The sequence below is a fragment of the Scophthalmus maximus genome, chromosome 14 (assembly GCF_022379125.1).
Source record: "Scophthalmus maximus strain ysfricsl-2021 chromosome 14, ASM2237912v1, whole genome shotgun sequence".
NCBI lineage: Eukaryota > Metazoa > Chordata > Actinopteri > Pleuronectiformes > Scophthalmidae > Scophthalmus > Scophthalmus maximus.
The window spans coordinates 12,727,501-12,753,408 of record NC_061528.1 but is presented as its reverse complement, the minus strand read 5'-3'; the positions used below and the strand labels follow the sequence as shown (position 1 = coordinate 12,753,408).

The 25,908-nt window shown below is 43.2% G+C and overlaps 1 protein-coding gene across 1 annotated transcript in view; it reads right to left on the bottom strand.

Moving 5' to 3' along the window:
* Positions 1–702: 702 nt before the first annotated feature.
* Positions 703–25,908, bottom strand: part of tmem198a (transmembrane protein 198a) — a 26,538-nt gene continuing 1,332 nt past the window's right edge. The window contains exons 2-7 of the mRNA XM_035604850.2: positions 13,160–13,420; positions 9,402–9,640; positions 8,755–8,967; positions 7,208–7,331; positions 3,756–4,069; positions 703–3,551 (exon numbers count right to left, since the gene is read on the bottom strand). Coding sequence (XP_035460743.1) covers positions 3,399–3,551; positions 3,756–4,069; positions 7,208–7,331; positions 8,755–8,967; positions 9,402–9,640; positions 13,160–13,298 — 1,182 coding nt within the window. The 5' untranslated portion in view covers positions 13,299–13,420 and the 3' untranslated portion in view covers positions 703–3,398. The remainder of the gene's footprint in view (positions 3,552–3,755; positions 4,070–7,207; positions 7,332–8,754; positions 8,968–9,401; positions 9,641–13,159; positions 13,421–25,908) is intronic.

Genomic DNA, 25,908 nt, shown 5'->3' with positions numbered 1-25,908 from the left:
CTGTTCCCTTTACTTTGAATAATGCCACTGTACCTCTTCCAACGCGCCTCTATCAGCTGGTGAAAGTGCGTCCAGTCGTCCTTCATTCTGTGCTGCCTAAAGCTTTTTAAAAAGCAGATTGGCGAGAACGCTGCTGGTGAATGCAGCTGTGATTAGCCTACATTTCTATTTGCTAGACTCGGGGTACGACAAGTAATAATATTTTTGGTTACACAACTGCTGCACTGTACTTTGTTAACAAGCTGCGATGCACATGAATGCAAAGTAAGTCAGACCACATCACTGCATACAGCATGGAGATGAAGTCAACCAGCCAACCAACTGCTTTGAAACTCCTCAGTAGTGAGGAAGCCTGAGTCAGGAAGAATGAAATGATGGAAATCCTGCATTCGGATACTGAAGCTGACACTGGCAAATTATTTGTGAGTCCTGAAAACCTAATGTTTTATATTTTACAGGTGAAAAATCAACATTGTGCTTAATGCTCTGCAAAACATGCAACACTGGTTCAGAATGACCTCAACTCTAGTTAGTTTCTGCACAGCAATTTCCTCTTGACATTTGGCTGACACCTACACCTATGAGCTAATATCTCCAATCCAGGCTAATGAATCCAAAATATTAATTTAAAAAAATATTCAGAAATGCACCCATGTACACAAAATGGCAAGTGACTGAGAAGGAACAGCAGAGACAAGAAGACCATTAGGTTGTGGAATCACAATGTTTATCATATTTGAGGTCCATATAAAGTCATGCGCAATAACAATGACAATAATAATAATAATAATAACTATGTGTACAATTTAAACAGGGTGGCAGGAAAATACGTTGCAGTATCACAATTATTGAATTATTATTAACTGCTGATGATAAAGTCAAGGCTCAGTTTGCGGTTGTTGATTTTCAGCGTCACATGTTGAATCACCAGACAGGATAAGAATGAGTGAAGTGCACCCGGCAAAATGAAACCAACTGGACATACAGCAGTGACACAATATAAAACAAGTCTAGTCCGTTAGAAAATTATCAGATGGCTAATTTACATAACATAAGCGATCATGGTGTAAAACATGACAACAAAAACGTACATTTGTACATTTAAAAACTATTTACAGGTCAATATCTACAATGAAATGCAAGGCATTATCCCGACATATATTCAGCAGTGAAGAGCAATCACAGATAATAATAGGAGAAAAAAAAGCTAATCAACAGAAGAAGAGTAAAATAATTATTCACCTTGTCCCCAAATTACAAGTGGGGGAGGGGCCAAAGTTTAGAATTAACATTTTGTTTCCAGGTAAGGACGGCGATGGTGTCACAACTGCACTACAGTGAAGCCACAACAGAGATTCGAAACAGGACTGAAATGTGAGCAAAACTCAAAATAACACTCGGAACAGCCACTACAGCGAAACATTATTGAAATAACACCGATACAGTAGAAGAGAAGGTGTCTTAGCATAACACGTCGCGACAGAAATGATTCAAATGCCTTTTCAAAGCCCTTTCTCTGGACAGCGTAAACTAAGAGAAGAAGAAGGTCTCAAAATGATTTGGTCCTTTTAAAATATTCTCTAACGTTGGACTGTCCATGTAAATTTACTGTTAATATTGAAGCACATTACACTTCAGATCGACGCCCTTTCGTAATTCTTTACTTCATTTTAATTATTCTTGAACGGGTTTTTGTGAACCCAGGGAAACTAACCTGGCAATCAAAAGTAGTTTCTTTTACATGACAACAGTGACACACGGAAACACTGACACATCGGAGACAGTTACACAAGGATTCTCATGCAGTAATGGGTTAAAGTGAAAGTCCTCCAGTCCCAACTTCATCACACAAAGAACTGCAAAGCGGCTCAATCCAGACACCCCCCCCCCGGTGTTCAGTAGTACTTCAGCAAAAGAAAAAAGAAACACATGAAAACCCCCAAAAACCGCAAATCTGTTTCCAATGTTGAGGAATTCAGTGTATTTTCACTGCAACATTTAAACTCAGTTGGAATGGTAACGCATACGTTTTCAAATAATAAAAACAAATATTTCTGCTGTACTGAAAATACTTCTCTTCCACATTTATATTCTCTCACCTCTCTGGATGTCCACCGCGTCGACATGTGATGTGAGCACAACTGAATTCAAAAGCACACGCACGTATGCATGTACACACAAACATGTTCACACAGAAACGGTGAAGGTCCACGAGTAAACATTAGAGGGCGCCGTTTGCAGATGCTCTCATCTTTTGACTCTCCCCGCGTCTCATCATTCACAGTAGATCATCAGCATTTTAAACCTCCTCGTTGTCATCACTGAACTCCATCAAACTAAAAGGATCACATTTTGACTGGACCAGTAGATTGGTGAAAAAGAGTGAAAATATCAAGAGCGTACCTTTCTACATACATTATCATGAACCCCCCCTCTCCCTGGCCAACATTTGGTACATGCCATCACTTGCCACAGGGCTCATGTGTCCACCCTCACACATTTCCGCTGCCACGTATTGTCCCCTTTCACGTCAACAGTCAAATTCCTGGTCGACCAGTATCAGACAGCTGGTAATTGTCCTTGTTTCTTAACAGCGTTTTAAAAAGATAAGTTCTATAAATGTAGATTGTTTTTCGGGGATCGGAGTTAAAAAGGGGACATGAGAGCACTTGGAGACATGTCGACAAATTGCCCAGCTTTGAATTTCGGTGGAAAGAGGGGAGAGGGGCGGGGGAGGGGGTGTCGATGCGTCTCCTGCTCAGGTCCGGTGGGCGATTGAGGGCACGAGGAAAGTGACGAGATGCAGCACATTCTCCTCGGAAAACGGAGTGTTCATGGGAGGAATGACGTAGAAAAACTGTCGTCAGGGTGGGTTGCTCAATGCCATGCACACCTACAGCTGGCCCCATTTCTGCGTTTTGAAGCCAAGACTCGTGCTGCCAAGTCTGGATTCGCAGGCTGTCAGTGATCACAACGGGCTGACTCCACCATGAACACATTGTTGGACCTTACAAAGGAGAAAGTAATGAAGAGCCGCCTCTCTGTTATAGTGTCAACCGTGTTTCTTATTATGTTATCGGTCGATTTCCTCTGAGAGCTCTGAATGGAATCACCGACTCCTTAGATGCCGATATGACACCGTTTTTATCTTAACAGTTCTTACTCCGTTTGTCTTGATATTCAGAAGGAACGAAACAAGACCAAACTCAACAACGTCTAACAGGTGTGAGAGGAGGAAACCAGTGTGGGACTAATCCCTTCCCCTAAGCTCAGGCAGCCGCTCAGGTCGACACAGTAAAGTTAGGTGGTATATTCCTTTCTGTGACGAGGAGTTTCTGAAGCCGCCTTATTGTGATGGTGCGATTGTGTGTGAGTGGACCTGTGCATATTTGGCTGCCTCATATGCGAACCGGGGGCCCGCTCTGGGCCGTGAGGGGAACTTGAGAGCCACAATCGTAGTCGAGTTCGGCCATCCGGGAGCGGCTCATCATTCGACTGTGGGAGTAGGCCCGTCTGTCAGTCTGCCTGTCCCTGAAATTCCTGATGTAGCTCTGTGGACAGAGAGGCGACACGGGGTTGACGCGGGAATATTCAGTGTACAGGTGCACCATAATGCACAAAAACCACTGTGAGAGCTAAAGGTAACATGGAGTAAAGAGTTAAAGATTATATGATAGAGCAATTGATTCAAAAATAGCGAACAGCAACCAATGAATCCACAATCTCAAGAAAAAAGGAGGAAGACGGCACCGCACCTGTGACAGCACATCTCCATCGAAGCGTCTCTTAGGATTGACCCTGCGGTGGTAGCCGGGGTCAGTCTGAGGCGGAGGGAGTTTAGGAGGCTGAGAGCTCTGCGTTTGGTGATGCGGGTGGGACGCTGCTGGGTGGTGATATTGCTGGTGGTGGTGGTGGTGGTGGTGGTGGTGGGCGTGGGCCTTCTGCTTGTGGCTGGTCTTCTGGCTCTGTCCCTTTTTCTTCTTCTTGTTCTCCTTCTCCTTTTTGAGCCTCTCTTCACGCTGTCGGATGCGCATGAGCTGGACCCTCCGTTGCTGTCGGCTCAGAACCACTGGCGATGCAGAGAAAAGAGTTGCGGTAACGCGTGGAGAGAAAAAAAGGAGACAGGCGCAGGTAATCACAGGGCGAGCGAGAGGGTGAGGCAGGGAGGTTTCATTTAGAAACAAAAGCAACGGATAAAGACAAGAGGAAGGGACTCACAAGGAATAACGAGAAAATACAAGGCACATGTCCAATTCGATTTTAAATGCTGATGGTGAACAACCCCTCCGGGGTTTATTGTAAATACAGGCTACAAAAAGATAAAAAAAACAATCATGGCCATTTCCTCATTTCCTTCATTCTGTTCAGTCAGTTTGCAGACGGAATCATTTTCCTCTTCATGGGCCCGTAGTATGCTGCTCAGTCTCCTGGCATATTGTGAGTGGGCGAGTGTGTTTGTGTTATTTTCACACCCTTTCCATCAAAGGATGTCACGCAATCCATGCTGTTTTGCCATCTATTGATTTACCCATATGATTATTTTTGTGTTTGGGGAAATTGCTTCCATTTAATTTCATTACGTGAGGTTAAAATGTGAGGACCTTGCTAAATTTCATGAAGACAGGATGTACTGAATGTGTCATAGTGACTGCTTGTATGCGCGCGCGCGCGTGTGTGTTTCTGTCGGGGGTGGGTGGGTGTGGACGTGTTATGATGTCTATTGTTGTTTCCTTGTGCAGGCGGCCAGCTAATGAGACACCATCTGCCAGGGAAACTGCATAATGGTACGCCCCTTTTCTTTTCCTCAGCTCACCCCACCTCAGGCCCCTCTGGCCACACGCTACGCCATGTGTGTGTGTGTTAGAGAGAGACAGAGGGAGAGAGTGTGTGTGTGTGTGTGTGCGTGTGTGTGTGTGCGTGGAATCTGTGTATTAGGTATTACACACGTTGTGGGGACCGAAATCACAGTCATCACTATGAGGAAGTCCCCATTATGTACATTATTAAAAATTAAGGTCAAGGAGATTTTAGGTTAGGTTTGGGTTAAGGTTACAAAAAAGTTTAAAAAAGTAGTAGTTATGTTGAGGTTAGAGTAAGTCGATGTAATGTCCACTGAAGTCATGTGACTAATTTAAAAGGATGAGAGTCAAGTGAGAGCCAGAGTTCAGGTTCAGGCCTACTGAATACATTACGTCTGCGATGGTCCTCATGTAGATGTACAAATATGTTACACAGACAAGCAAAAAATGAAAAAAACAAACACGTGTGAGGTTAATTCATTTGTGCCTTTGTCGTGCATGCTATTCAATCAACTGACAGTCAGATGATCTTCCTCTCTGCTCTACTCGGGTGCTGTGCCTCTCACTGGTGCCCCAGTTTATCCCCCTGCCCTGCCCTTCCCCCAGTACACCTGCTCCCTATTTACCCCACCACACTATTCCCCATCCTCCTTTGTCCGGCAATACTGTGTTTGACACTTTCAGCAGCTAGAGACAACCAACTGACCGGAGTTCTGACAAGCTCAATTGAACCTTTGATTCAAAATTACATATTGTAAAGGTTAATTCAAAGAGTTATTTTTTTGAAGTTATACAATTAAAAGCTTGCATCTTATCACCAATCAGGCAGAATTGCAATAACATCCACCATTTTCTTGCTTCCCCCTCATTTTTAAAAAAAAATTCATCATCCTTATCACAAGCAACAGGCTATTTTTACAGCAACAGTTATGCAATACACAAGAAAAAGTTACATGACTGAAATGCAACATTCATTTTTTTCTTCTTGTTATGTTTGTTTTAACTGGCGTAGTCAGGGACACTGCCGGATGGCTGGAGTATGATCAATACACATTGATCTAGTTCTTCATCATGTAGCAGATGAATTATCATATAATCAAATAATCTATAATAGCAGTGTGCTTCGAATTTGAGTGAGTCTATTCCCTTGCTTGACAATTTTTCTGTCTACCCACACATGCACCATATGTCCTTCATATCTCTTTGTCTTGCTCTTTCCCCCACACAGAATTGCACATTTTTTTAAAGCGGCACACAAAAAGCCCTGTATCTTTTCCCACTCCTTCTGACTGGATGTCATGACAGCTCCTGCTGTTTAATCCCATTATTTGAGCCATTATTTCTGTGACTTCTTCTCAGATGCTGTATTAATCTGTACGTCATACACGACCAAGACCAAATGTAAGCGTTTGTTTAAAGCTGCAATATATTTCAGTAGCGATGATGCTACTGAAATCAGGGAGTTAAAAATTTCAGATACCTCTGTATGTAGAGGTGTATATATATATATATATATATATATATATATATATATATATATATATATATATAAGACAATGGGTCATGATTCATAACTGCTGATACTTATACAACTGTGAAACGTTCATGTTGGCAGATTTTTGTAAAAGTTCATAAGTCCCACGACCTTAACCACAAATTGAGGCTGAAGAACAGAATTTGTAGATGATCCCTCGTTGAGAAATTCAAGAGGTCAGGAGCAGTGTTTTGTTTCTTGCTTTAAGCTCGTGGCATTACCCTATAATAAGTCTTTTCCAACTGTCTGCGTCTGTATATGGACCTGCATTTACCTGCCTGTATCCTGCCTCTGTTTCTTTTTCCATTCATCTGCCCATGAACCTCAACATGCTGCCTTTGCACCCCGTGAGATTTGGACTGACTTCAAATTGCTGAATAAGCCTTTTTTTGACAACAACATTCTGGTAAAGCCTGCGGTGCCTGCAAGTATCAAGATTGGAGTCTCCAGCCTTGTTTGCCAGTACATGAGCGGTGGCAACTACATATTTTTTGGACCATAGCAATTTCCTACTGCGTCACTGTGTGGTGTGGTGTAAGGGGGAAACTAATCTCATAAGCCGTGTTCTTTTCTGGTGGTGTACACGTCATCATTTTATTACTTGTCAAAAATCATGTTTTAATTGAATCATGGTATGGATGAAAATATCAACTGGTGATAAGGGATACAAACACATACATAGTTTCTGATTAAATGGGTCACAAGGCAAAAGGTAAAAGGTAGGGAAACATTGTTCTACGTGTGGTGCCGAAACCACAACATTATCTGTGTCACATTTTTAGCTTTTTAACCTGGTGAAAAAAATCTGATTGTGTCTGTGTGTGTGTGTGTGTGTGTGTGTGTGTGTGTGTGCACACGCAGGAGCATCGCTCACCCTCTGTGTGAGAAAATCCCTCTGCAGTGACTTTCCATTGGATGAGCACACCGAGGAGGGTCAGGACGGGCCACACTCCCAAGATGACCCAGGTGAACCAGCACACTGGCTTCTTAGGTGCCACCTGCAAAGATTAAGCAACAGCCGCCATTGTAGTTGAATAATTTATTCCTGATAATCTTTCACACTAACTACAAATCTGATCAACAAGGCACACCTTCAACTAAACTACAGCATAACAGTTCCGTCAGTCCCTGTCACCATGCAGACATTTGTTAACATCGTGTTGTATATCCAACATCCTTCTGTCTGTCCTTCAGCATGCTTGTTATTTCATTCTGTCACTGTGCTGCCTGCTCCTCCTTGATATTTTGACATGTGACGTGTAGGTTTCAAACTCTATGTCGAAGGAGAACTTGTCAATGCTGCTGAGGTTGATATTCAACACCTTTTTAAATGACTGTGAATTAGAATGATTATTTATTATAGCTAATGATTGCCATGTTTGAATGAATTTCAAAAAATGTAAATTTATTTTGACTTCATTTTTTAATTTTCTGCATTTTTTACTTATTACATCTGGTAAGATATTACAGATTAACTCCATTGACTCCATTGACCATTGACTTCATGTATGGAAATAGTTAATAATAATTTACATTTGTCCCTGTACATAAATTAATGAAGTTCTCATGCAAGTACTTGGCATGAGAGCACAGTGCAAAATGAAATACCAGAAAGAATGGCGAAAATAAATGTAATAGTTTGAATGCGAAGATGAAACCACATAAAAGTAATATTTTCTCTCGTGGACCCGAGTGTTTCATTTGGAAACATTTGAACCAAATTAAATGTTGAACCACAACTGCTCCATCATTCTGCTGTGCGGGTTTAGTCATCATGCATTTCCAAGAAAAGCTCATCATCTATTCTCCGTTAGGCAAATAAAAACGACCTGATATGAACAGTGTGCTGAAAATGTGGTAGAGGTTAGATTCATTTTAGCGCTCCAGCAAATAAAACACATTAGGCTGGGAAAGAAGTCTAAGCCTGTTTTTCGTGCATCCATTCACATTACAAATGCACAGAGCTAAGATGAACTACTAGCCCACTCCTCCCTTTTTAATTCCAACCTGCACAACCCACGCTCCTGGCAAAGTTTTTAGTGCATCAAGTGCATCATGTTGAAGTGTCTAAAATCACTGGCTCTATAAAACGATCGATATCAAGAGGTTTTTATCTGCCAGTCTCTCCGACAGTCTGTCTGTCTGTCATTCTCTCTCACACAAACACTGACACCAACATTGACCAAGGCAAACAGCTCGACAGAAAAAAACACACGTGTACACACATGCAAGCTTACACACATGACTACCCTCAGACATATGGAAATACTACACACTCACAGAACAACATGTCGTCATGTACACTTCAAATACATATACAGAATCTCTGCACCTCTCCCTCTCTCTGTCACAGCCAGAAACAGGCAGACAAACACACACACACACACACACACACACACACACACACACAGGCGAGCCTACCCGGAGTCTCTCGTAGACATAGTGTACCAAGGCAAACAGCTCTATAAAGTAATCCACGGTGACAGTGATGACGGCGGAGCCAAAAGTGGCGGTGGAGAGGGTGACGAAGCAGCACTGCCACTGAAGAGTGAGGACAGCGAATAACGTTCCAGATCCCAGGAGGATACCCAGAGGAACCCAGACTGTTCTGGGGTGGTAGAACTCCTCCATGACCTTAGGGAGGGAGACAGAGAGAGGGAGACAATCACAGAGACAATATGGATCTTTGGGGGCCGATGCAGATATTGGGAAGCACAGTTTGCGATAGTTATATATTGGCCAATATATACAAAAAAATGGCAATGATTCCTACGATGTCATTATCAAACCCAAACAAAGAAATGTAATTGAGGCATAATAGTTTAAACTTCAACATAAACTTTTAACATAAACTTTATTATAAATAACTATGAATAAAATGCATCTTTTATGCATTGTTTATTGTGTAAAATAAAACATATCGGCAAACATTAACGCCGATACCAATATGTCTGTGAAAGGCTCACATTGGCCGATACTATCGCTCATGAAGTGTTTTCGCGTTGTACACGTTATTTCTATTTGGGATGATGCAAAAAAAGAACTGCCCGAGCAAATGTGTCTCTTACCACCAGCGAAGCCACTCCAACCAGCAGGCCGAGCAGCAGGCCCACCATAAACAGTCCCACGCTGCGCACCAGCATGGTCACCAGGCCGCACAGGGTCCCGATGCCCAGGCCGATGCCGACCGAGGCCTCGACGCTCAGCTGAGTGTCCATCACCCTCTCCTTGTAGCACAGCATGAAGATGACCACCGAGCCAAACATCAGGCCCGTGAGGAACAGCACTGCCTTGAAGCATCGATAGCCTGAGGGAGGGAGGGACGGGAAAGAGAAACACTGTGAGAGGCTGTCACAAGCAATCCAGGCACTGTACATGCGATACATGCGTTTGTGTACACACACAAGCCTGAGTGAACAGCCACACACATTTGTAAACAAAAAAAAAAAGGCTCCAACATTATATTTTCGCTTTCTCTCTTTCGGCCTGATGATTAAATGTGGATTTCTTTAAAAATAAAATGGTGTTATTATATTGAAAAAGGTAAAATCTTACAGGTAAGATATGGTGGGTAAAGGAGCGGTACACTGCACCTTATTCATTGGAGTTAGACGCCTTGATGAAACTGCTTTTAAATATGACAACCATCATAATACAAAAGGTCATCCACATTCATTAGTTAACAGGCCTGCTAAAAAAAACAAAAAAACGGCTGCACTCCTTCCCATTTTTTTCTATTCCCTCCTGTCGTATGGTCCCTCCTGTCCTTCTTGGCCTTCTCTCTTTTTGCTCTCTCACCAATTCATTTTCGCATCCACTTGCTTTATTGCAATAGGAAAATGAAAAATGACTCCAAAGCAATAGCAGCTCAAATTATCAAGAATTAAAATCTCCTTGGCCCATGCCTCTGTGTTTATCAACGTCTGCATCTCCCTGTATTTTTGACTCTGTACTCCTCCGTGCTCTTTCTCTGACTGGACTGTGTCTCGGGGGGGAACCAACATCAGATTGTTATCCGTGTGTAATCAGGCAGTGCGCAGCTGAGCCGAAACACGACTCTCCCTCTCATCCGACCCACCTATGCCCCTCCCTCGTGACCATACCTCTTTTCATTTGATACTCTCTTTCTTTGCCTTGTACTCAATCTCGTGTGTGTTCCTGGACAACTTTCAGCCACTGCCCCTTTGGATAGTGCAGTGACAGTCCGTGTGTTCTTCACAGTTATGGAATAACAAGAGCATCTCCAGAGCATCCTCCTGAACATTTGTTATTTCAGCAGAGCAGTCGCCACAAACTCCAAGCGTTGCTCTTCCATATCCGAAAGCCTCCATCATCTGAAATATCACAACTCTCCGGGACTGCTCCCAAGCTTCTGTTCCACTTTCATTGTCCACTTTTGCCTCTTCCACCCTTTCCTCGACCCTCCCCTCCTCAGTCCTTTCACTCGCCCATTGTTCCCCTGGGCCTCTCCTCTGTTTAGCCCCCCCTACTCCCGCTTTTGTTCCTCGCTGCTTCCCTTACTTTACCCCCAATCCCTCCATCCCATCTGTTCACTCTGCGCTTATTTAGCTCTTCTTTCTCCATCAGAACATTTTGCGGCCGATTGCAATGCCTCTTACGTTAGCATACAGACGGTATGCTTGAACCGCAGCTGTAGATTCAAAGCACCACAGAGCATGGTGTTTTGTCTGACACCACCCTGAGGGCACACTTGACATTTTCTGCCATACTAGTGTAAAGTAGTATTTTTGTTTTTAAAAACCACCCAGCAGTTTTATTTCAGGGCCATAGCCACTACAGTCTTGTGGCATGTTGTCGACGTTGTCTGGCAACCTGATTGTGATGCGGACACTGGCACCAACGCTTTACTGGGACATATATAGAGTGAATGTTAACGTTGTCCGTAAGCTTCAGTGGATCTCGCTCTGTCCATTTGCATGCATCAAGCCTGCTCCAAGCTTCAACATACACCAATATTCATCCAAAAGAGCAGCATATCTGTTGCAGAACATAAGAATATCAACATTGATCAAATTTTGTTTTATTCACTTTTTTTTAATTACGTTTTTTTAAACTTAATCAAAAATATACATAAGATAAGATCCCACAGGCAAATCTGCCGTGGCTATCACAAATACATTCATCCATCACAGGTTCATCTAGACTGATAGAATTTACACAGAGTGCAAAAGAAAATAGTAAAACCATCGTTAACTTGCATAAAGTCAGCAGCATGAAAATCTATGCTTCTACCACCACCAGCACTGCTGCCAGTAAATGATTATATGTGCCCATTCGCCGATCCAAGGCGATACTATCTGTCCCCTTGGACAAAATGCACAAGACATTAAGGTTAGGCACTTTTCCCGCTCACTGTTCAATGGGACATGCAATTTTCGAACACATCATTTTTTCCAGCAACACAAACAACCCTAATGTAGAAGAAGCCTGTAACCATCACAGCAGATCTTTTTTCTAATTATTTATCGATTGCTCTTTGCTGTAATGACTTCCAAACTCCAAAATCCAAACTCGTTAGGAAGAGCCCTTAATAACACTTATGCAGTCACTTTCTGGGCACAAAACACAAGCTCACGGTCGCATTTTCAGCCTATGAATGGACCCAGGCACCAGGTCCATAGGTCCAGATGTTGAAAGCGCACAGAGGAAGTTAAAAAGAAGAAAAAAGGGCAACAGGGGGTCCACCGTCAGTTCGGCCTGATCCTGTTTATTGATTATAAAACTGCCTCTTTTTCTTTCAGGCGTGCTGCCGCAGCAATTTAGTTGAAAGCAGCAGAAGAAAACATGTTGTTTTTTTCTTGAAAAGACAGCAAGGCAGTGCATTCTTTTTATGCTGATAACCGTTTGGTTGGGTGCCAGTGAACGGAGATTCAAGGTTTTGATTCCAGACAACATAGGAGTCTGAAAGGAAAGACCCATATTCTAACATTGTGTAGTCCAACTAACTTATTTACAAACTGTGCTATTACTGCAGCATGGCTGCTTGCAGACATGCACTAACCCTAACCCTAACCCTAACCCCTAACCCTACCCACTCTGGCGAAACGCCTGGGACCAATTTTCCAGACATTTTCCAGAGTTCGTGTCTGAAAACAGCTTATGCTATATCAATAAGACGGTTGGGTTATAATTCAGTAGTGACTCACATTCAGTAACAAGAGAACCACTCTGAGACGCTCAAATTGACAGAAACATGACCGGGGTCTCGGGGAACATGTTTTATCACATTTCCAATCATTTCACGGCACATGCACACATAAAGAATAATTTTCAGCTACACGTCACTCTTCAGTGACTCCGATGTATTTGTCGTTGATGCCCAGGATCTCCAGTGTTGTGCTCATGTAAAGTTGTTCATGTTTGCGAATGCACAATGAGCGCCTTTTAGATGATTGAAAATCAAAGCATTATAAAAAAAAACTAAAAAAAACTGCAGTATAGCTTCAGGTGGATGATTTGCACACATTTTGATATCATTCTGTCAAACTAGTGTCAAATGTTAACTTATCAAAGCAGCATGTGGAATAAGAATCATTGTTGTTGTGGATGTATATATAGACATATATATAAAGCAGAACTCTGTGATGCCAGTACTGTAAATGGTAATCAGCTCTTTTCAACAGGCACAAAAACATGTGACCTCGACACCAGTCTCTTAATTTATATGAAGACATGGTAAAAGCAATTTCAAGGTTTTTATGAAATCATATTTTTCAGTGATCCTTTTTAATGATTGGGAAACCCCTCAACATTTTAGTACCAGCTCAGACCGCGTGAGCTCAGCTCGGGCTACATCGTCACTTACCGAAGAAGCAGTAGATGATTCCAAAGAGGCAGCACATAGAGCAAACCACTGAGGGCACAATCTCGTATCTCCGCTCGATCTCCTGGTCACACCTCAGGCCCACCTCCGACAAACCCAACAGTCGGCTGGTAGACGTCATGATGGCTGACGTTGAGGGGGAGAGGCGGCGTACGGGGGAACAGAAGAGCGCTAGGGCGAGGGATGAAAGGGATGTGGCGGGATGTTTGGGTCAGCGGGCCTCACCCGTGCGGAAGTGTCCACCTGTAAACGGAGGGCGTCGAGAGAAAGTGGAGGAGAGAGGGTGAGGAGTGAGAAAGAATGATACAAAGAAAAAAGAAAGGGAGGGAAGAGAGTGATTATTGATTGCTCATTTTAAGTACTCAACAGTGAGTGCTGACAAAGCAGTAAGCTTGGTCTATAATTCGGAAGAAAAGAAAGAACTCAGCAGAGCACAGCCACTCTCACTACTCACAACCACCACAGCAGATGAAATGACAGCATTGTAAAACTAAAATTGCAATTCAGCCGCTATCATTCACCTGGATTTACAGTAAAGAGCAAGCAACAGAAGATCGGCAGCACACACCGAGTATTTGCCATGGACTAGATGAATAGGAATTTGCACGGTGTGGGAAATGTGTAACACAAGAACTAGATTGTTGACATGATGTGCCACAAAACCACCAACATATATATTTTTAGTAACATTTGCATCTCTACTTAGTCCCGATCATTGGAAGTAACACATCAGCCAGTATGCTGTTGTCTGGATATACAGCATGTCTCTAGTAAGTCAGGCTGCAGGAAATATGGTCACAATCTCCCCTACAGCTACAGTGTTGAAAAATGGTCGGAGAAGTTGTTGTTTATTGGCATCATTGTTTATTGGCCGTGTGGATAAAAGAGTCATCATTTTTTTTTCCATTTAGAATTTTTTTTCCATTTTTAGGAATTTTCTCATTATAAGTACATGAAGTTACAGCCAAAAATGTGATTTTGGGAGTGACGGTGACCTTTACCTTTGACCTTTGACCGCCAAAATCTAGAATCAAAAAAGTCCCCCAAGGCGTTCCTGATATAGCACATTCATGAGAAAACAGAATGCCACGGCACATGCAGTCAAGAACAAAAACAATCTGTGTTAATTTCACACAATGCAGTAAATATTGATCCGGACCTGTAGTGAAGTCAAACACTGCATGCACTACCCTAATAAAACATAGAACATTTACGCAAAAACATGATTATTTTTACTCCATTGACTCTTGTGTATTTAATTGACTTTAATCTCGCCACAGGGCAAAAGGGAGCTGTTGTTATAACACTTACAGATTTCACAATTAAATCTTTATTCCCAGTGTGTGATGTATACTACACCTTTCATCTAATGAGATGACATAATGTACTGCAGCCCAGTATTGATAACTTCATTATTTATTGATCTCTTTGTGTCAATTGGAAGACTCGTGCGCACATGCGCTCACACGCACACGCACACACACACACACACACACACACACACACACACACGCACACACACACACACACACACACACAGGAACCAAAATCCCAGTAGATTAACTTCTAGGTAAAGCACAAATTAAAAACAAATTAATAACAACCAACCCTATAGACTCACTCAACCCGTAACTTATTTTCTGCTGCCACTCAAACTTGACACTGATATTTGAGACTCATATTATTGTACTGTACAGGACAACGGCCAAGGTACCCTAATATTACCAACTGCACTCAAAACCTACTGTTGTTTTGCAACCTCTTTGAGTTAGAGGTTGCAAATTGAATCAAAGTTCTGATACACTGGATCCATTACCTTAGTCTGGTTTTCACCTTCAGGTCAATGCACTCGTCGTGTCAGAGTACAGCTCAAATACTCTCTCGCTCACTCTACTTATCCTGGACCTACTCTTCCACATGCATACGCACAAATGTACAACTTGTACACGTCCGCATTACACAGTGGAGGTAAGCTCTTCTTATTCCATATTGACCTAGTGGGTGATGATGCACTGTGGCATGAAAGGCGCACACACAAACACACACGCACACGAGGACGTGTGACTATCATTGTGGATGGCTTCAGTATGAATGACTCGGTGGTGAGCTTCAACTTGACCCGTCACTTTATCGATTGCAACCAACAAACCTTCAGCACTACAAATAAAAGGGGGAAAAAAAACCTGTGGGAGAGCATCACCAGCCGGACACACAGCACCACTCCAGGGTTTACAGCATTAGAGCAATAATGGGAGGCGTGGAAAGGGATGAGTCTACAGTGTAATGCATACAGTCTAATGCCAGAATTAACATGTGGCATTCAGTGAGGTGTAATATAACATATCATGTAATTATGTCTTGATAAATAAGAGCTCACACATCCCAACTTTCATCTGAATGTCAGCCACTGTGGCCTATAGTCACACCGACTTCCATCAGATCTATTCCTGTATTAGCGACACCCACCTGAGTCTGTGCCTATGGGCTTCCCTGTCACCACTTATAAGGAATTAAAAGCATTAAAAAAAGATTAAGATGAACTATAAGCCAGTATTAAACATTGTAATGATACGGCGTAAACGATGCTCCCCGTGGGAGAAGCAGAAGGACATGAGTCGGAGGTAATGGAAACCGATTAGCATTAACTCAGTGTTTAAATACAGCAGTCGTCACTGACAGCCACATTGGAATATAGCCTCTAGGCAACCATGCAGTTATGTAGAGTACATGAGGAAAATGTCAAATGCTTTTTATTATTCATTTGTGCAGTTAAATCCTTAAAGTCAGGTACAGAGCAGCACTCCTACAGAAAACTTCAGCCGAGTAAATACTTATTGACAGGAGGATCTCAGCTGTCCGGTTCATTGAGCGACCCCCCCTACGCATCACGCATCACGCTGCCCGGGACACCACTGACTCCATGACAAATGATTTCCATTACCAGTGGGTGTACATAAAGCTATGTGGTACAACTAAGCTGACCAAAGTTGAGGGCACGCTTCTCAAAACAACGTCTGGTTTAGACATCTTCAAAAACAGCAATCTGCAATCAAAGTAATGTTGACAAGAGCTTCATGGAACTTTTATCATTCTGTGAAGTGTAGAAAAACAACAACAACGAATTACCTATGTTGCAAGTTAACAATTATAAAGAATATAAAAATGCACCAGTTTGTATTCAGTTTAGTGTGAGTCAAAAACCTGTGAGCAGTTGGAGGATGTCCAATTCATAATTGTCTGTCTTGGAAAGACAAGACTCCAGTGGTGAAACAGATTGTCAAGACTGCAACTTAGTTAAACCACAGGCACCGTGACTCAGGAGGAAAATCCAACTGAGAACTCAAGACACGGGACACTGCTGCACTGCCAAAAATAATAATGACAAAGAAAAAATATGCAGACTATTTGGACTCTAAAGCTGCTTTTCTGATCTTTTTCTAAATACAATTTTCAATCCAGACATAATGAGCCATGACTTTTTGCTAAGAATATGTGGGTCAGGAAGTGTATTACTAGATGTGGAAAGATGTCTGTGGAGGACAATATTATTTTTGAAATGTCTTTTTAATTTGTACGTCTTTTAACCCCTCTCATCAAATATTGCAGATAGAAAGATTGCAATGCAAAATGAACATAGATCTTTGGAGAGAGTGGCAGGTTGCTTAGTTACACACAAGCTACTGTGCATGCTACATTCATAATTGACACCCTCACAGTCAAAAGGAGACTTCAGGGAGAGAGTGCTGCAGAGTTAGTTTGATGTCAGAGGGTCTTAAAAAGAATTCCAATTGAAAGAAAAAAGTGGCAAAGTAATAAAGTACAGAAAGAAAAAGGTTGCAGACAGCAAATGCGGTAAATGATGCCTCAGCTTGGGTACCATGTCAAAGACTGTGTCCCCTACATGTCATGCCATGACTGCTTTATAAAATAAACTATATTCATCATCCTCAGTTGAAGCTGAATGTTGACTTCAACGTGTGCAGCGTTTGTCAATTCGCATTCTGCGATGACCTGACACCATCTCTTCTGACTGCGACAACCACGGAGAGATGACATGATTAGAAAAAAGCCCAAGAGGTCATAACAAAAAAAGAGGGGAAAAAAAACTGCAAATTATGCAACGATGTCACGTCCTGTCTGTTTCTATAACAACCGGCAGCGGTCCGCGGGCCCTGCAAACAGGACAGGGGGCTTGTCTCCATGGGAATGTGCATAATAAGAGCCATCCATTAAGGTTTCTTTGAGGCTTCTGGGAGCAGACGGCCCTGACCTCTGACCCTGTTCAGCTAGTGCTTCTTTGTTTGAATTCACCAACATGTTAGGGTATCCACTGAGACAAATGTTGGATCTACAACAAGCAGTGTATTATGGCATTTAACAGCCCCATCCTCCATATTGTTCAGCTATGCTAGGAGCGCGGCTCTCGGGTTGGTAATGTGCGTTGGTCGGTTCAGGCTGAAATACTGTATCCTAACAACTATTAACTTTGCAATGACTTGGTCCCCTTCATCATTAGGTCACAGTTGAAATTAATGTATCCAGCACTTTGGTTAATAACCAGACATGTGCAAACCTCATGACATTCCTTTTAGCCTGAGCAGCTATTATTCCATATTGCAGTGATGGCAAACGTTTCCCGTTAAACATAAAGGGAGCGCTCGGCTCGGCACTCAAAAGCAGCCAAAACCGCCGTGTTACCATAGAAACTGAAATGTAGATTACAGTACACACACAGTACTTGCGAATCCGTAAGACGGCACATGATGACACATCTGCCCAATCAAGCTGCTCTTGTCTGAGATCAGGTAAGATAACGCAGGGACATGAAAATGACCAGATTCTTTCAGCTCCACTTGAGAGCTTTCATCTCCCAAGTGAAACCCACGTCAACATGGCGAATCGCAGGCTCACTTTCACCCCCTGCTAACAAATGATGGAGCACTAAATCACACAGCAGTGCCCCCCGACAGAGCTCACGGTTCACGCGATGACTTGCTCAGCCGTACACGTGTTCGCATGTCCCTGTCAGCCGAACAGGCCGACAATGCGCGGTTACATATCAAAACCGCTGGCAGCATAATAACCCTCCTCTCCGTGTTGATGTGCTCTCTGTTGGAGTTTCACTGCTGCTCCTCTCTCCCCCGAATGGGGAGAGAGTCTGAGGTCACGGATCACACCTGAAGACTGCTGGCACTGTAATAAGGTTTTTTATGATTTGTTCTGCTGTTTGCCGGTTTGTGTCCCTGGCCTCAAAAATGCATTCGCCATTTAGAGTGCAGAGTGACTTCTCCTTCACCACGCGAATGTGCTCACAGATCCATGGTCTTTAGATCTCTGAGGAGTAGGTGACATGACAATTCTCGCAGTCCTTGAATTTTAATTAAGATGGATTTGTACGGTAGATTCAGATTATGATTTTTTGCCTGAAAAAAAAAAAAAGGAAATATCAAACTTTATGGTACGACGAAGTCTTCTCTGCCTTTACTTTGATGCCTAGTGAAATGAGTGTGTGTGAGTTTTGGCGCGCCTGCACAGCTTTTCCCCCCAAACCTGCTGCGAGATAAATTATATTTCATAATCTTCTATTGATATGGGCAAACTGACAAGGAGAAAGGAAGGGTGTGAAAGGGTTTGTGCCACTGTGTGTGTGTGTGTGTGTGTGTGTGTGTGTGTGTGTGTGTGTGTGTGTGTGTGTGTGTCAGCATGAATATTTCAGAGGCCAGGCACTGTGTGATGGCGACAGAGCATCACCAGAACGAGGACACCCTGCTCTCCAGGGTGGGAATCGGATGGGTTCGACAGAGAAAGAGAGATTGGAAGCCAGAAAGAAAGAAAGGTACAGAGAAAACCGAGAGAGAGAGAGAGAGAGAGAGAGAGAGAGAGAGAGAGAGAGAGAGCCAGCAAAGAAAATAACTGGAAGATTCAGTGCACACAAATTTGATCATAATTAGAAAGTCTCTACAGGATAGCACAATATGTCTGCAAAAACCTCAAGCTCTTTTCAAAACAACTAAGTGAAAATGAATGTCTCCTCAAAGATAGCGGGCCCGACTTGAAAGGAATCAAAACACAGGGTAGAATTTTCTTCGTGGCAACTTCAGCACTCGGTGCACTTTCAGTGGCATCCAGATGGATTTTGTTTCTTTGTCCCGGGCCCGAGATATTCGTCTCCGAGATTTCTGCCTCAAGCAGCGACACAAACAGCTGTGACATGAATTGTCAACAGTGCGATTCTCCAGAAAAAACATTCCAGAAACATCACCATCGCTGATAAACAGACCTCACCACCGGAGCCACGTTCAACTGAAGAATTATTTCCCTGGAAACCCTGGTCAGTGTTTTTCTGTGGATTGTCCAGAGCGATGGATTATTTCCAGTGGTGAGAGGATCACTAAACAAGAATTCACCACCGTTGCAGCGGGGCAGCAGGGTCGTCTTTATCGGTGACATGTGTGGCAAAAGACCACTTTGACTGAGATATGTACATATATATATACATCTAATATGTAGTTTTGGTATTTATTTTTACATTTACATGGGTGTAGAAAGGAAATGAAATCAAGACTGTAACTAAAGTCATAGTTCTGTTTCTATCAGACTAGCTGAGCATGTTATACTTAGCTACAACTTAAGGGAAGAGGGTTCAGTGGCTTAAAGCTCGGTTGGCTCAAGCGAGATGGAGATTTAGTCGAAGGTGACATGTTTTAGGCATGAACCTTGTTAATGCCACTAAAGCTATCACTGAGATATCAAGCGTGTTCCCCCGGTGAGGTTAACAAGATACTACAGAGAGGATTACTGGAGAGTGGGGCGAGTCGAGGCCTGACCATTCAATTTGGCAGGCCGATACATCAGCTGACATCAGTTCAATATAGATTTATTGGTATTGCTAGGCTACGAACAGTATGTCAGCTGATATTAGAATAAGAAATTTAAGTACAGAAATAAAAGACTTAAGAAGGTTTGAGCAAAGACAACTTCACATTTCAACTGTAGAATGCCCATCACATTCCATCACATTTCAAATATCTCAACAATAACTATATAGATTGCGGAATGTCATTTTTTAAAAACATTTATGGTCCTAGGAGAATGTATTGTGATGAATGATAATGGTGAATGAGCAAATAATTGCAAGTATATTGATATTCCTATCATTCACAATGGTACTCAGGGGTAGTTAACACACTAAATGAAATGATATATATGATAAAAATTGTGTGTCTTGATCAACAGCTTGCGAGCATTACACTCGTGAGTCCGTCAACATGCTGACATTAGCATTTCGCCCAAAATAATTTCTTTAACCAAATACAGCATCATGGAACCACGAGCATGAGTCTTGGGCTTGGGCTTTGGAGTATAGTTCGCCATATTCCGTGTATCTGCAGAGCGCATGTGATGGAAACTGTAAAGATGTAAACACAGATTACAATCATGGAGCGGTGAGCGAGCACTGGGAGGGCAGTGTTGAGGACTAACCCTTACATAGCCACCCACCAACCGCCACATGCTTCAGGAACTTCCAACTGTTTTATTCATTTGCCAATGAATGGAACATTTGCCTCAACAATTATTTTCTTATTATATTAATAGAAGGAGTGAGCACATGTTTCTGGGGAGCTTACGTGTAACCCATTGACTGGAATCACTGTCAGACTCCCCTCGCTGTATGTTTGGCTTCTTAATTTCATATTTCTGTCTGACCCGGGATCTCGATGATGAACAGAGGGACAGTTATTATGACCACGTCGTGTGTACAATCTGTCTGTCTGTCGGCACCGTCACTCTTCTCTTCTGTTTCCAGTTTAGTGAAAGAGAGAGAGGGGGAGCATCCCGGTGCATGTGACAGTGCGTATCAGTGTTGCTGATGTCATGGTTACTAACAGGATGACTGTGTTTCCATCTTGCCCATCTGTCACCACGGAGCCTACTAATGTGTGTGTCAGTCTCCGTGTGTGTGTTTGTGTGTGTGAGAGAGGGAGAGACAGAGAGAGAGAGACAGTTGTAATCGACTTAGTATTTGACAAATCTAACAAAGACATTTAACAAAACAGCCCAATTTAGCATCTGCAGAATAATGTGATTATTAAAGGTCCAGTCTAGAGGCCGACTGATATTTCTGTAGGCTGGTAACATCAGCCTATATGAGCCTTTCACAGACTTATCGGTATCGGCTTTTTCGGTTGCCATTATGCGCCGATAGAAAAGCTTTCATTTCACAAATATAAAAAATTCAGAAAAGATGTGCATTTGTGTTAACACTTTGTTTTCTTTTTTCAAGTTCTTTGTCTTTGGTTCTATTCGTGTTTCCTTTTTGTTTTTATTTGTAAAACCTTTGCAACTATATAAACCCTCCGGAGTTTCAAGATGGTACAGGTTTTTTTTTTTTTTACACAATGTCCCTCTCTCTTGCACTCACCCTAGCACATTGACCAAAAGCAGCATGAAGTTACCATAAAGTTTTTACCATCCTCTCGGCAGACAGGCAGGATGTAGCATAAACTCAGTGGATACTGTTTTCGCTGTGCGCGACCACGTGACAAGCACACGGTTCATTCAGCAGCAGGCAGACCTCCGCTTCACACGGGCCCTGCTCTCTAATCCTGCACTGTGCTCGTACTGAATCTGACTGAAAAATAATCGTACTACTGAATTGTGTTCACGTCTTGATAGCATCTTGATCCATTTGTGGTACTTGATTTAACAAAAATACAAAGTTTATGTTTCGTGAGCATAGATATTTTCCGTGTCAACCTTTGCTCAATCTGTGCTTAAATGCTCAAAGAAAAACAAAGTCTGGGGTTTTTTCTTTCTTTTCTTACACTGTTGAATAAAAGACCACCAGAGGCCACTCACACTGAAACAGCCTCGGTTGTGCGTGTCATTGGGTTTATATACAGGGGGGTGATTTGTATGGGAGCTGAGAAACTTTCCCCTCACTCGCGCTCTCTCCCATTGAGCCACAAGTCTATTGAGACGTCTGAGTGACCTACAGACCCCTCATGCAGCCCACCCCCACCACACACACCGCACACAAAGAAGTAATGTCCTAATGCCAAGCCATTTATGTTCTTTAAGCTGTTCCCTCTGCGTGCATCCATTTATCCATCATTTTTGTCTATTTATGAAGTGCCACAACAAAGTATACGCATTCCTCCGCCAGGGCCCAACACTCCCCCCCATGAGACCACAGTTTACATCTGCTACATCCACTTGTTATTTATTTGGATCCGCACCAAACTGCACACACTGCTTTGCCATGCGGCGATCCTCAGTGTATCTTGAGTTGTTGCATGTGTACCATGGGCAGCCATCCGGTGAAGTGATCTGAAGAGAGTGTGTGTGTGTGTGTGTGTGTGTGTGTGTGTGTGCTTATGTCGGTGGCCTCCCCATTGATCCAGCTCTAAGCCTTGGTCATTGCTTGTGGCCTGAAGGTGAGGTGACAGGGGAGTAAAGAGGCTTTCATCAGATTACGGCTCATTCGCTGTCTTTCATCGCCTCTCGTTCGAGCATCATTTATCTCACTGCAGCTTTCAGCCGGTTTGCTCGTCCTCCCTCTCCTATTCCTGACGAACACTATAGAGCTACTTTAAGCCACAGTGTAAAAGTGGTCTCCAATTCCACACAGATCCATTTGTCTCTTTTCAAAATGCCCCCAGTGTGCTGCCAGTGGCTGATCAGAGCTGACTGTACAATACATCCAGTCCACAAGTAGTGTACTCCAAAAAGTGAAAACATACTGGTCACTGTCATTATAATCAATAGGCATCAATATGTTATCAGTATCTGGTTTAGGTTGGGCTCACTTAAAACAAACTAAATACAGTGTTGGGTAGTTTAATAAAACTATATACTATGTCTCGATCTACAAAGCGGGAACTACAGCTGATAAATAAATGTATTCAAGTCAAGCACATGTACCTCCAAACCAGATATACTTTCCTCTTCCTGTCCATCTGGGGTGAACACACAATACATTTTTGTCTGTGATGGTGTGAACACATGACTTGAGACTGTGGCACATACTGTAGACACACACAAACACATTTCCTCTGTATGAAGCCTTGCTGTCTACCGTTCACTCCTCCTATTAGCCGTGCTGCACACAGCTCCGTCTCTGTAGACCCGTCCCAAATTACTGAATTCAATTGTAGCCCTGTTCTCCATTTGCTCTCTCTCTCTTTGCCGCGTTTGTTGATATTTACCATGTTAGCACACGTACACACACGCTCGTGTACAAACAGTATTACATTGCATTATGCATGAGGAATGGCCGTTGACCTCATTGTTCCCTTGACCAGATTTTAACCAGAATATTTTCAGCCACTCACACAGATGGACCAGTGTTTGCTATTCCAAAGAATCGTATCACTCGCAGGGGCAATTGTGCGAGAAAGCATACTTTAAACATACCAAACATATACAAAGTGCATCTGTGCTCACATGCCTACGCACGCACATTTTTCAGATATTGCTTGCATCTACGACATGAATGTTGGCAGTTACAGCAGATGCGTCTGCCAAGATGGTATGGAGACACCCTTCCAGCTACAAACCATCATGACAGCCAAGCACACACACACGCACACACACACACACACACACACACAGACACACACACACACACACACACAAAATGGCACATTGCCAGGGGGGCTCTAACATGCTGTGAGTCAGATCTAGTTGAAACCAGTGGCTCCCAACCTGACACTGTCCTCGTTACACTGATGGAGTACTGAGGACTATACGTTTAGTGCACAGAGTTGCTCCCGCCGTTAAGGGGACGTCCAGACCAGACAGCGTGTCAGTGAGCGGAATAACAAACAGCACCGTATCCGAACTACAGCACTCTGAAACGTGTACGTGTGGTGGGAGTGCATGAGAACACGCCAGTGGGAAGGACAGCACTGGTGTCTATTAATGGGATTAGAATCGACTTTAACCTTTCTCTTCCCTCTCCTCTTACTCAGATCTCCTCTCACTGCCCCCCCCCCTTTTAACTCCTGTTCTCTTTCTTTGTTCTCCATCTCTTTGTCCACTCCAATCATCCTGCTTGATGTCTATTTCCCCCATGTTATGGAGGTGTGTTTTTCTCCTCACAAGTCATAATCCTGCCTCATCCCTCCTGTATTCCTCCTATACCCTTTCTCTAATCATTTCACTCTTTGTACTTATTTCTCTAACAAAAATGTTCACTTGAAGTCCTTCCTCTCTATGTCCTCGTCTGCCCTCTTTAACCCGACATCAAACTTTCTCTCAGATACATAACAAAAACGCCGAGGCCTGTTGCAGACTGGTTCTGTCAGACGGCGAGGCCCTTGTGGAGGTTTTGTGCCTCGTCTTGAGTCTGAGCCTTTTTGGCGTATGTTCACTGCACTTACATAACCCGTCGTCAAAGCACTGCGCAGTGAGAGAGTCGCAACACAGATAATCCGTGACGTGTACCTTCTGTGTGAATGATAGTCTCGCTGGTACTCATCCTCACCTCAACACTGAGATCTATTATTAAACATATCTGTCGTAAAAATACGAGCAATGTGCAATATTAAAGACAAGCGACAGATTTTTTCCCTTCAAGCCAAACAAAGGCAAAGTAAGGCAAAGCAGCAACTCATTCAAGATTCCGATGGACTTTTCAAAGGTGTGGGCCTGAATCCCACTGCCTCTTCTCACTCTCCTCATGTCTCTTTACTATCTCTTCATCCATCCATCTATCTTTTGGAAAATATTAGATATAAATGTTGCTTGGTATAAATATGAATCGCCTCCGTTTGGTTGAGATATTCAGCGTCCTGCTGGCTGAACCACCAGGTGCTCCAGTGAAGCAGCACCGTGGTCAGCAGTAGGAAGGCTTGGTGCATGCCGAGGCGAATATAAATGTGAGACTGCAAAAGCTGGAGAGTGTAAATAAAAATGGACGCTGCTGAAAAACACCATGTGCGCTTAGCCACTTTTTTTCTGCTGATGAATACGGGTGAAAGCATCTCTTAGAGCTGTTGTTCGTTGAACTGAACTTCACTGAGAAACTCATTTCCTGCAACGTGTACCTCCGTGGTCCACGGACTCAAAGGTCAGCGCAGGAAATGATTTACCAACCGAAGGTGAGTCTTATTAAAAGATCTGATAACAATGCCCGGTGAGCAAGCCTGTGTGGTGACACCAGAGCACTCTCCGATGCATCAGCCGCAAATAAATACAACAGCACCCGGTTCACAAATAGCAGCACAGTGGTTTCCCAACACTCCATCATCTTCCCGTGGCATCCTTTCGTCAGCATCCTCCGTTCAAACTCCGTGCAGCCTTCAAATCTATCATGACATCTCAAGAGATCTGCAGGCCAGTGATGTAATTTGCCTTTTTTTCCCCCCAACAGACTGTGCCTTGCCATTATTCATGCAAGGAGAAAATGCTAAAGGAGATCCGCCGCTCGCAACAGCCAGATGACAGTGCGGCCGTACCCCATGCAGTTTGTGCTCTTCGCCTCTGCCCCTCGTGTAGTGCAGAGTTCTGTTTCTTAATCTCCCCTGTAGCAGAAGGCATGCACGGTGTGTAAATGTCTGCAAGTCTTTTCTCTTTTGATGCTCTGTGTGCCTCTTCCTCGCACCACACGGACAGCTGTGCACACGCACATGCTCTCGCAGACCAAACAGACATAAACACACAGTTTTGAGCGCTGAGGAAAATGGAATAGGGGAAGCGGATAACCGCTGTTTTCATTTGGAATGGGT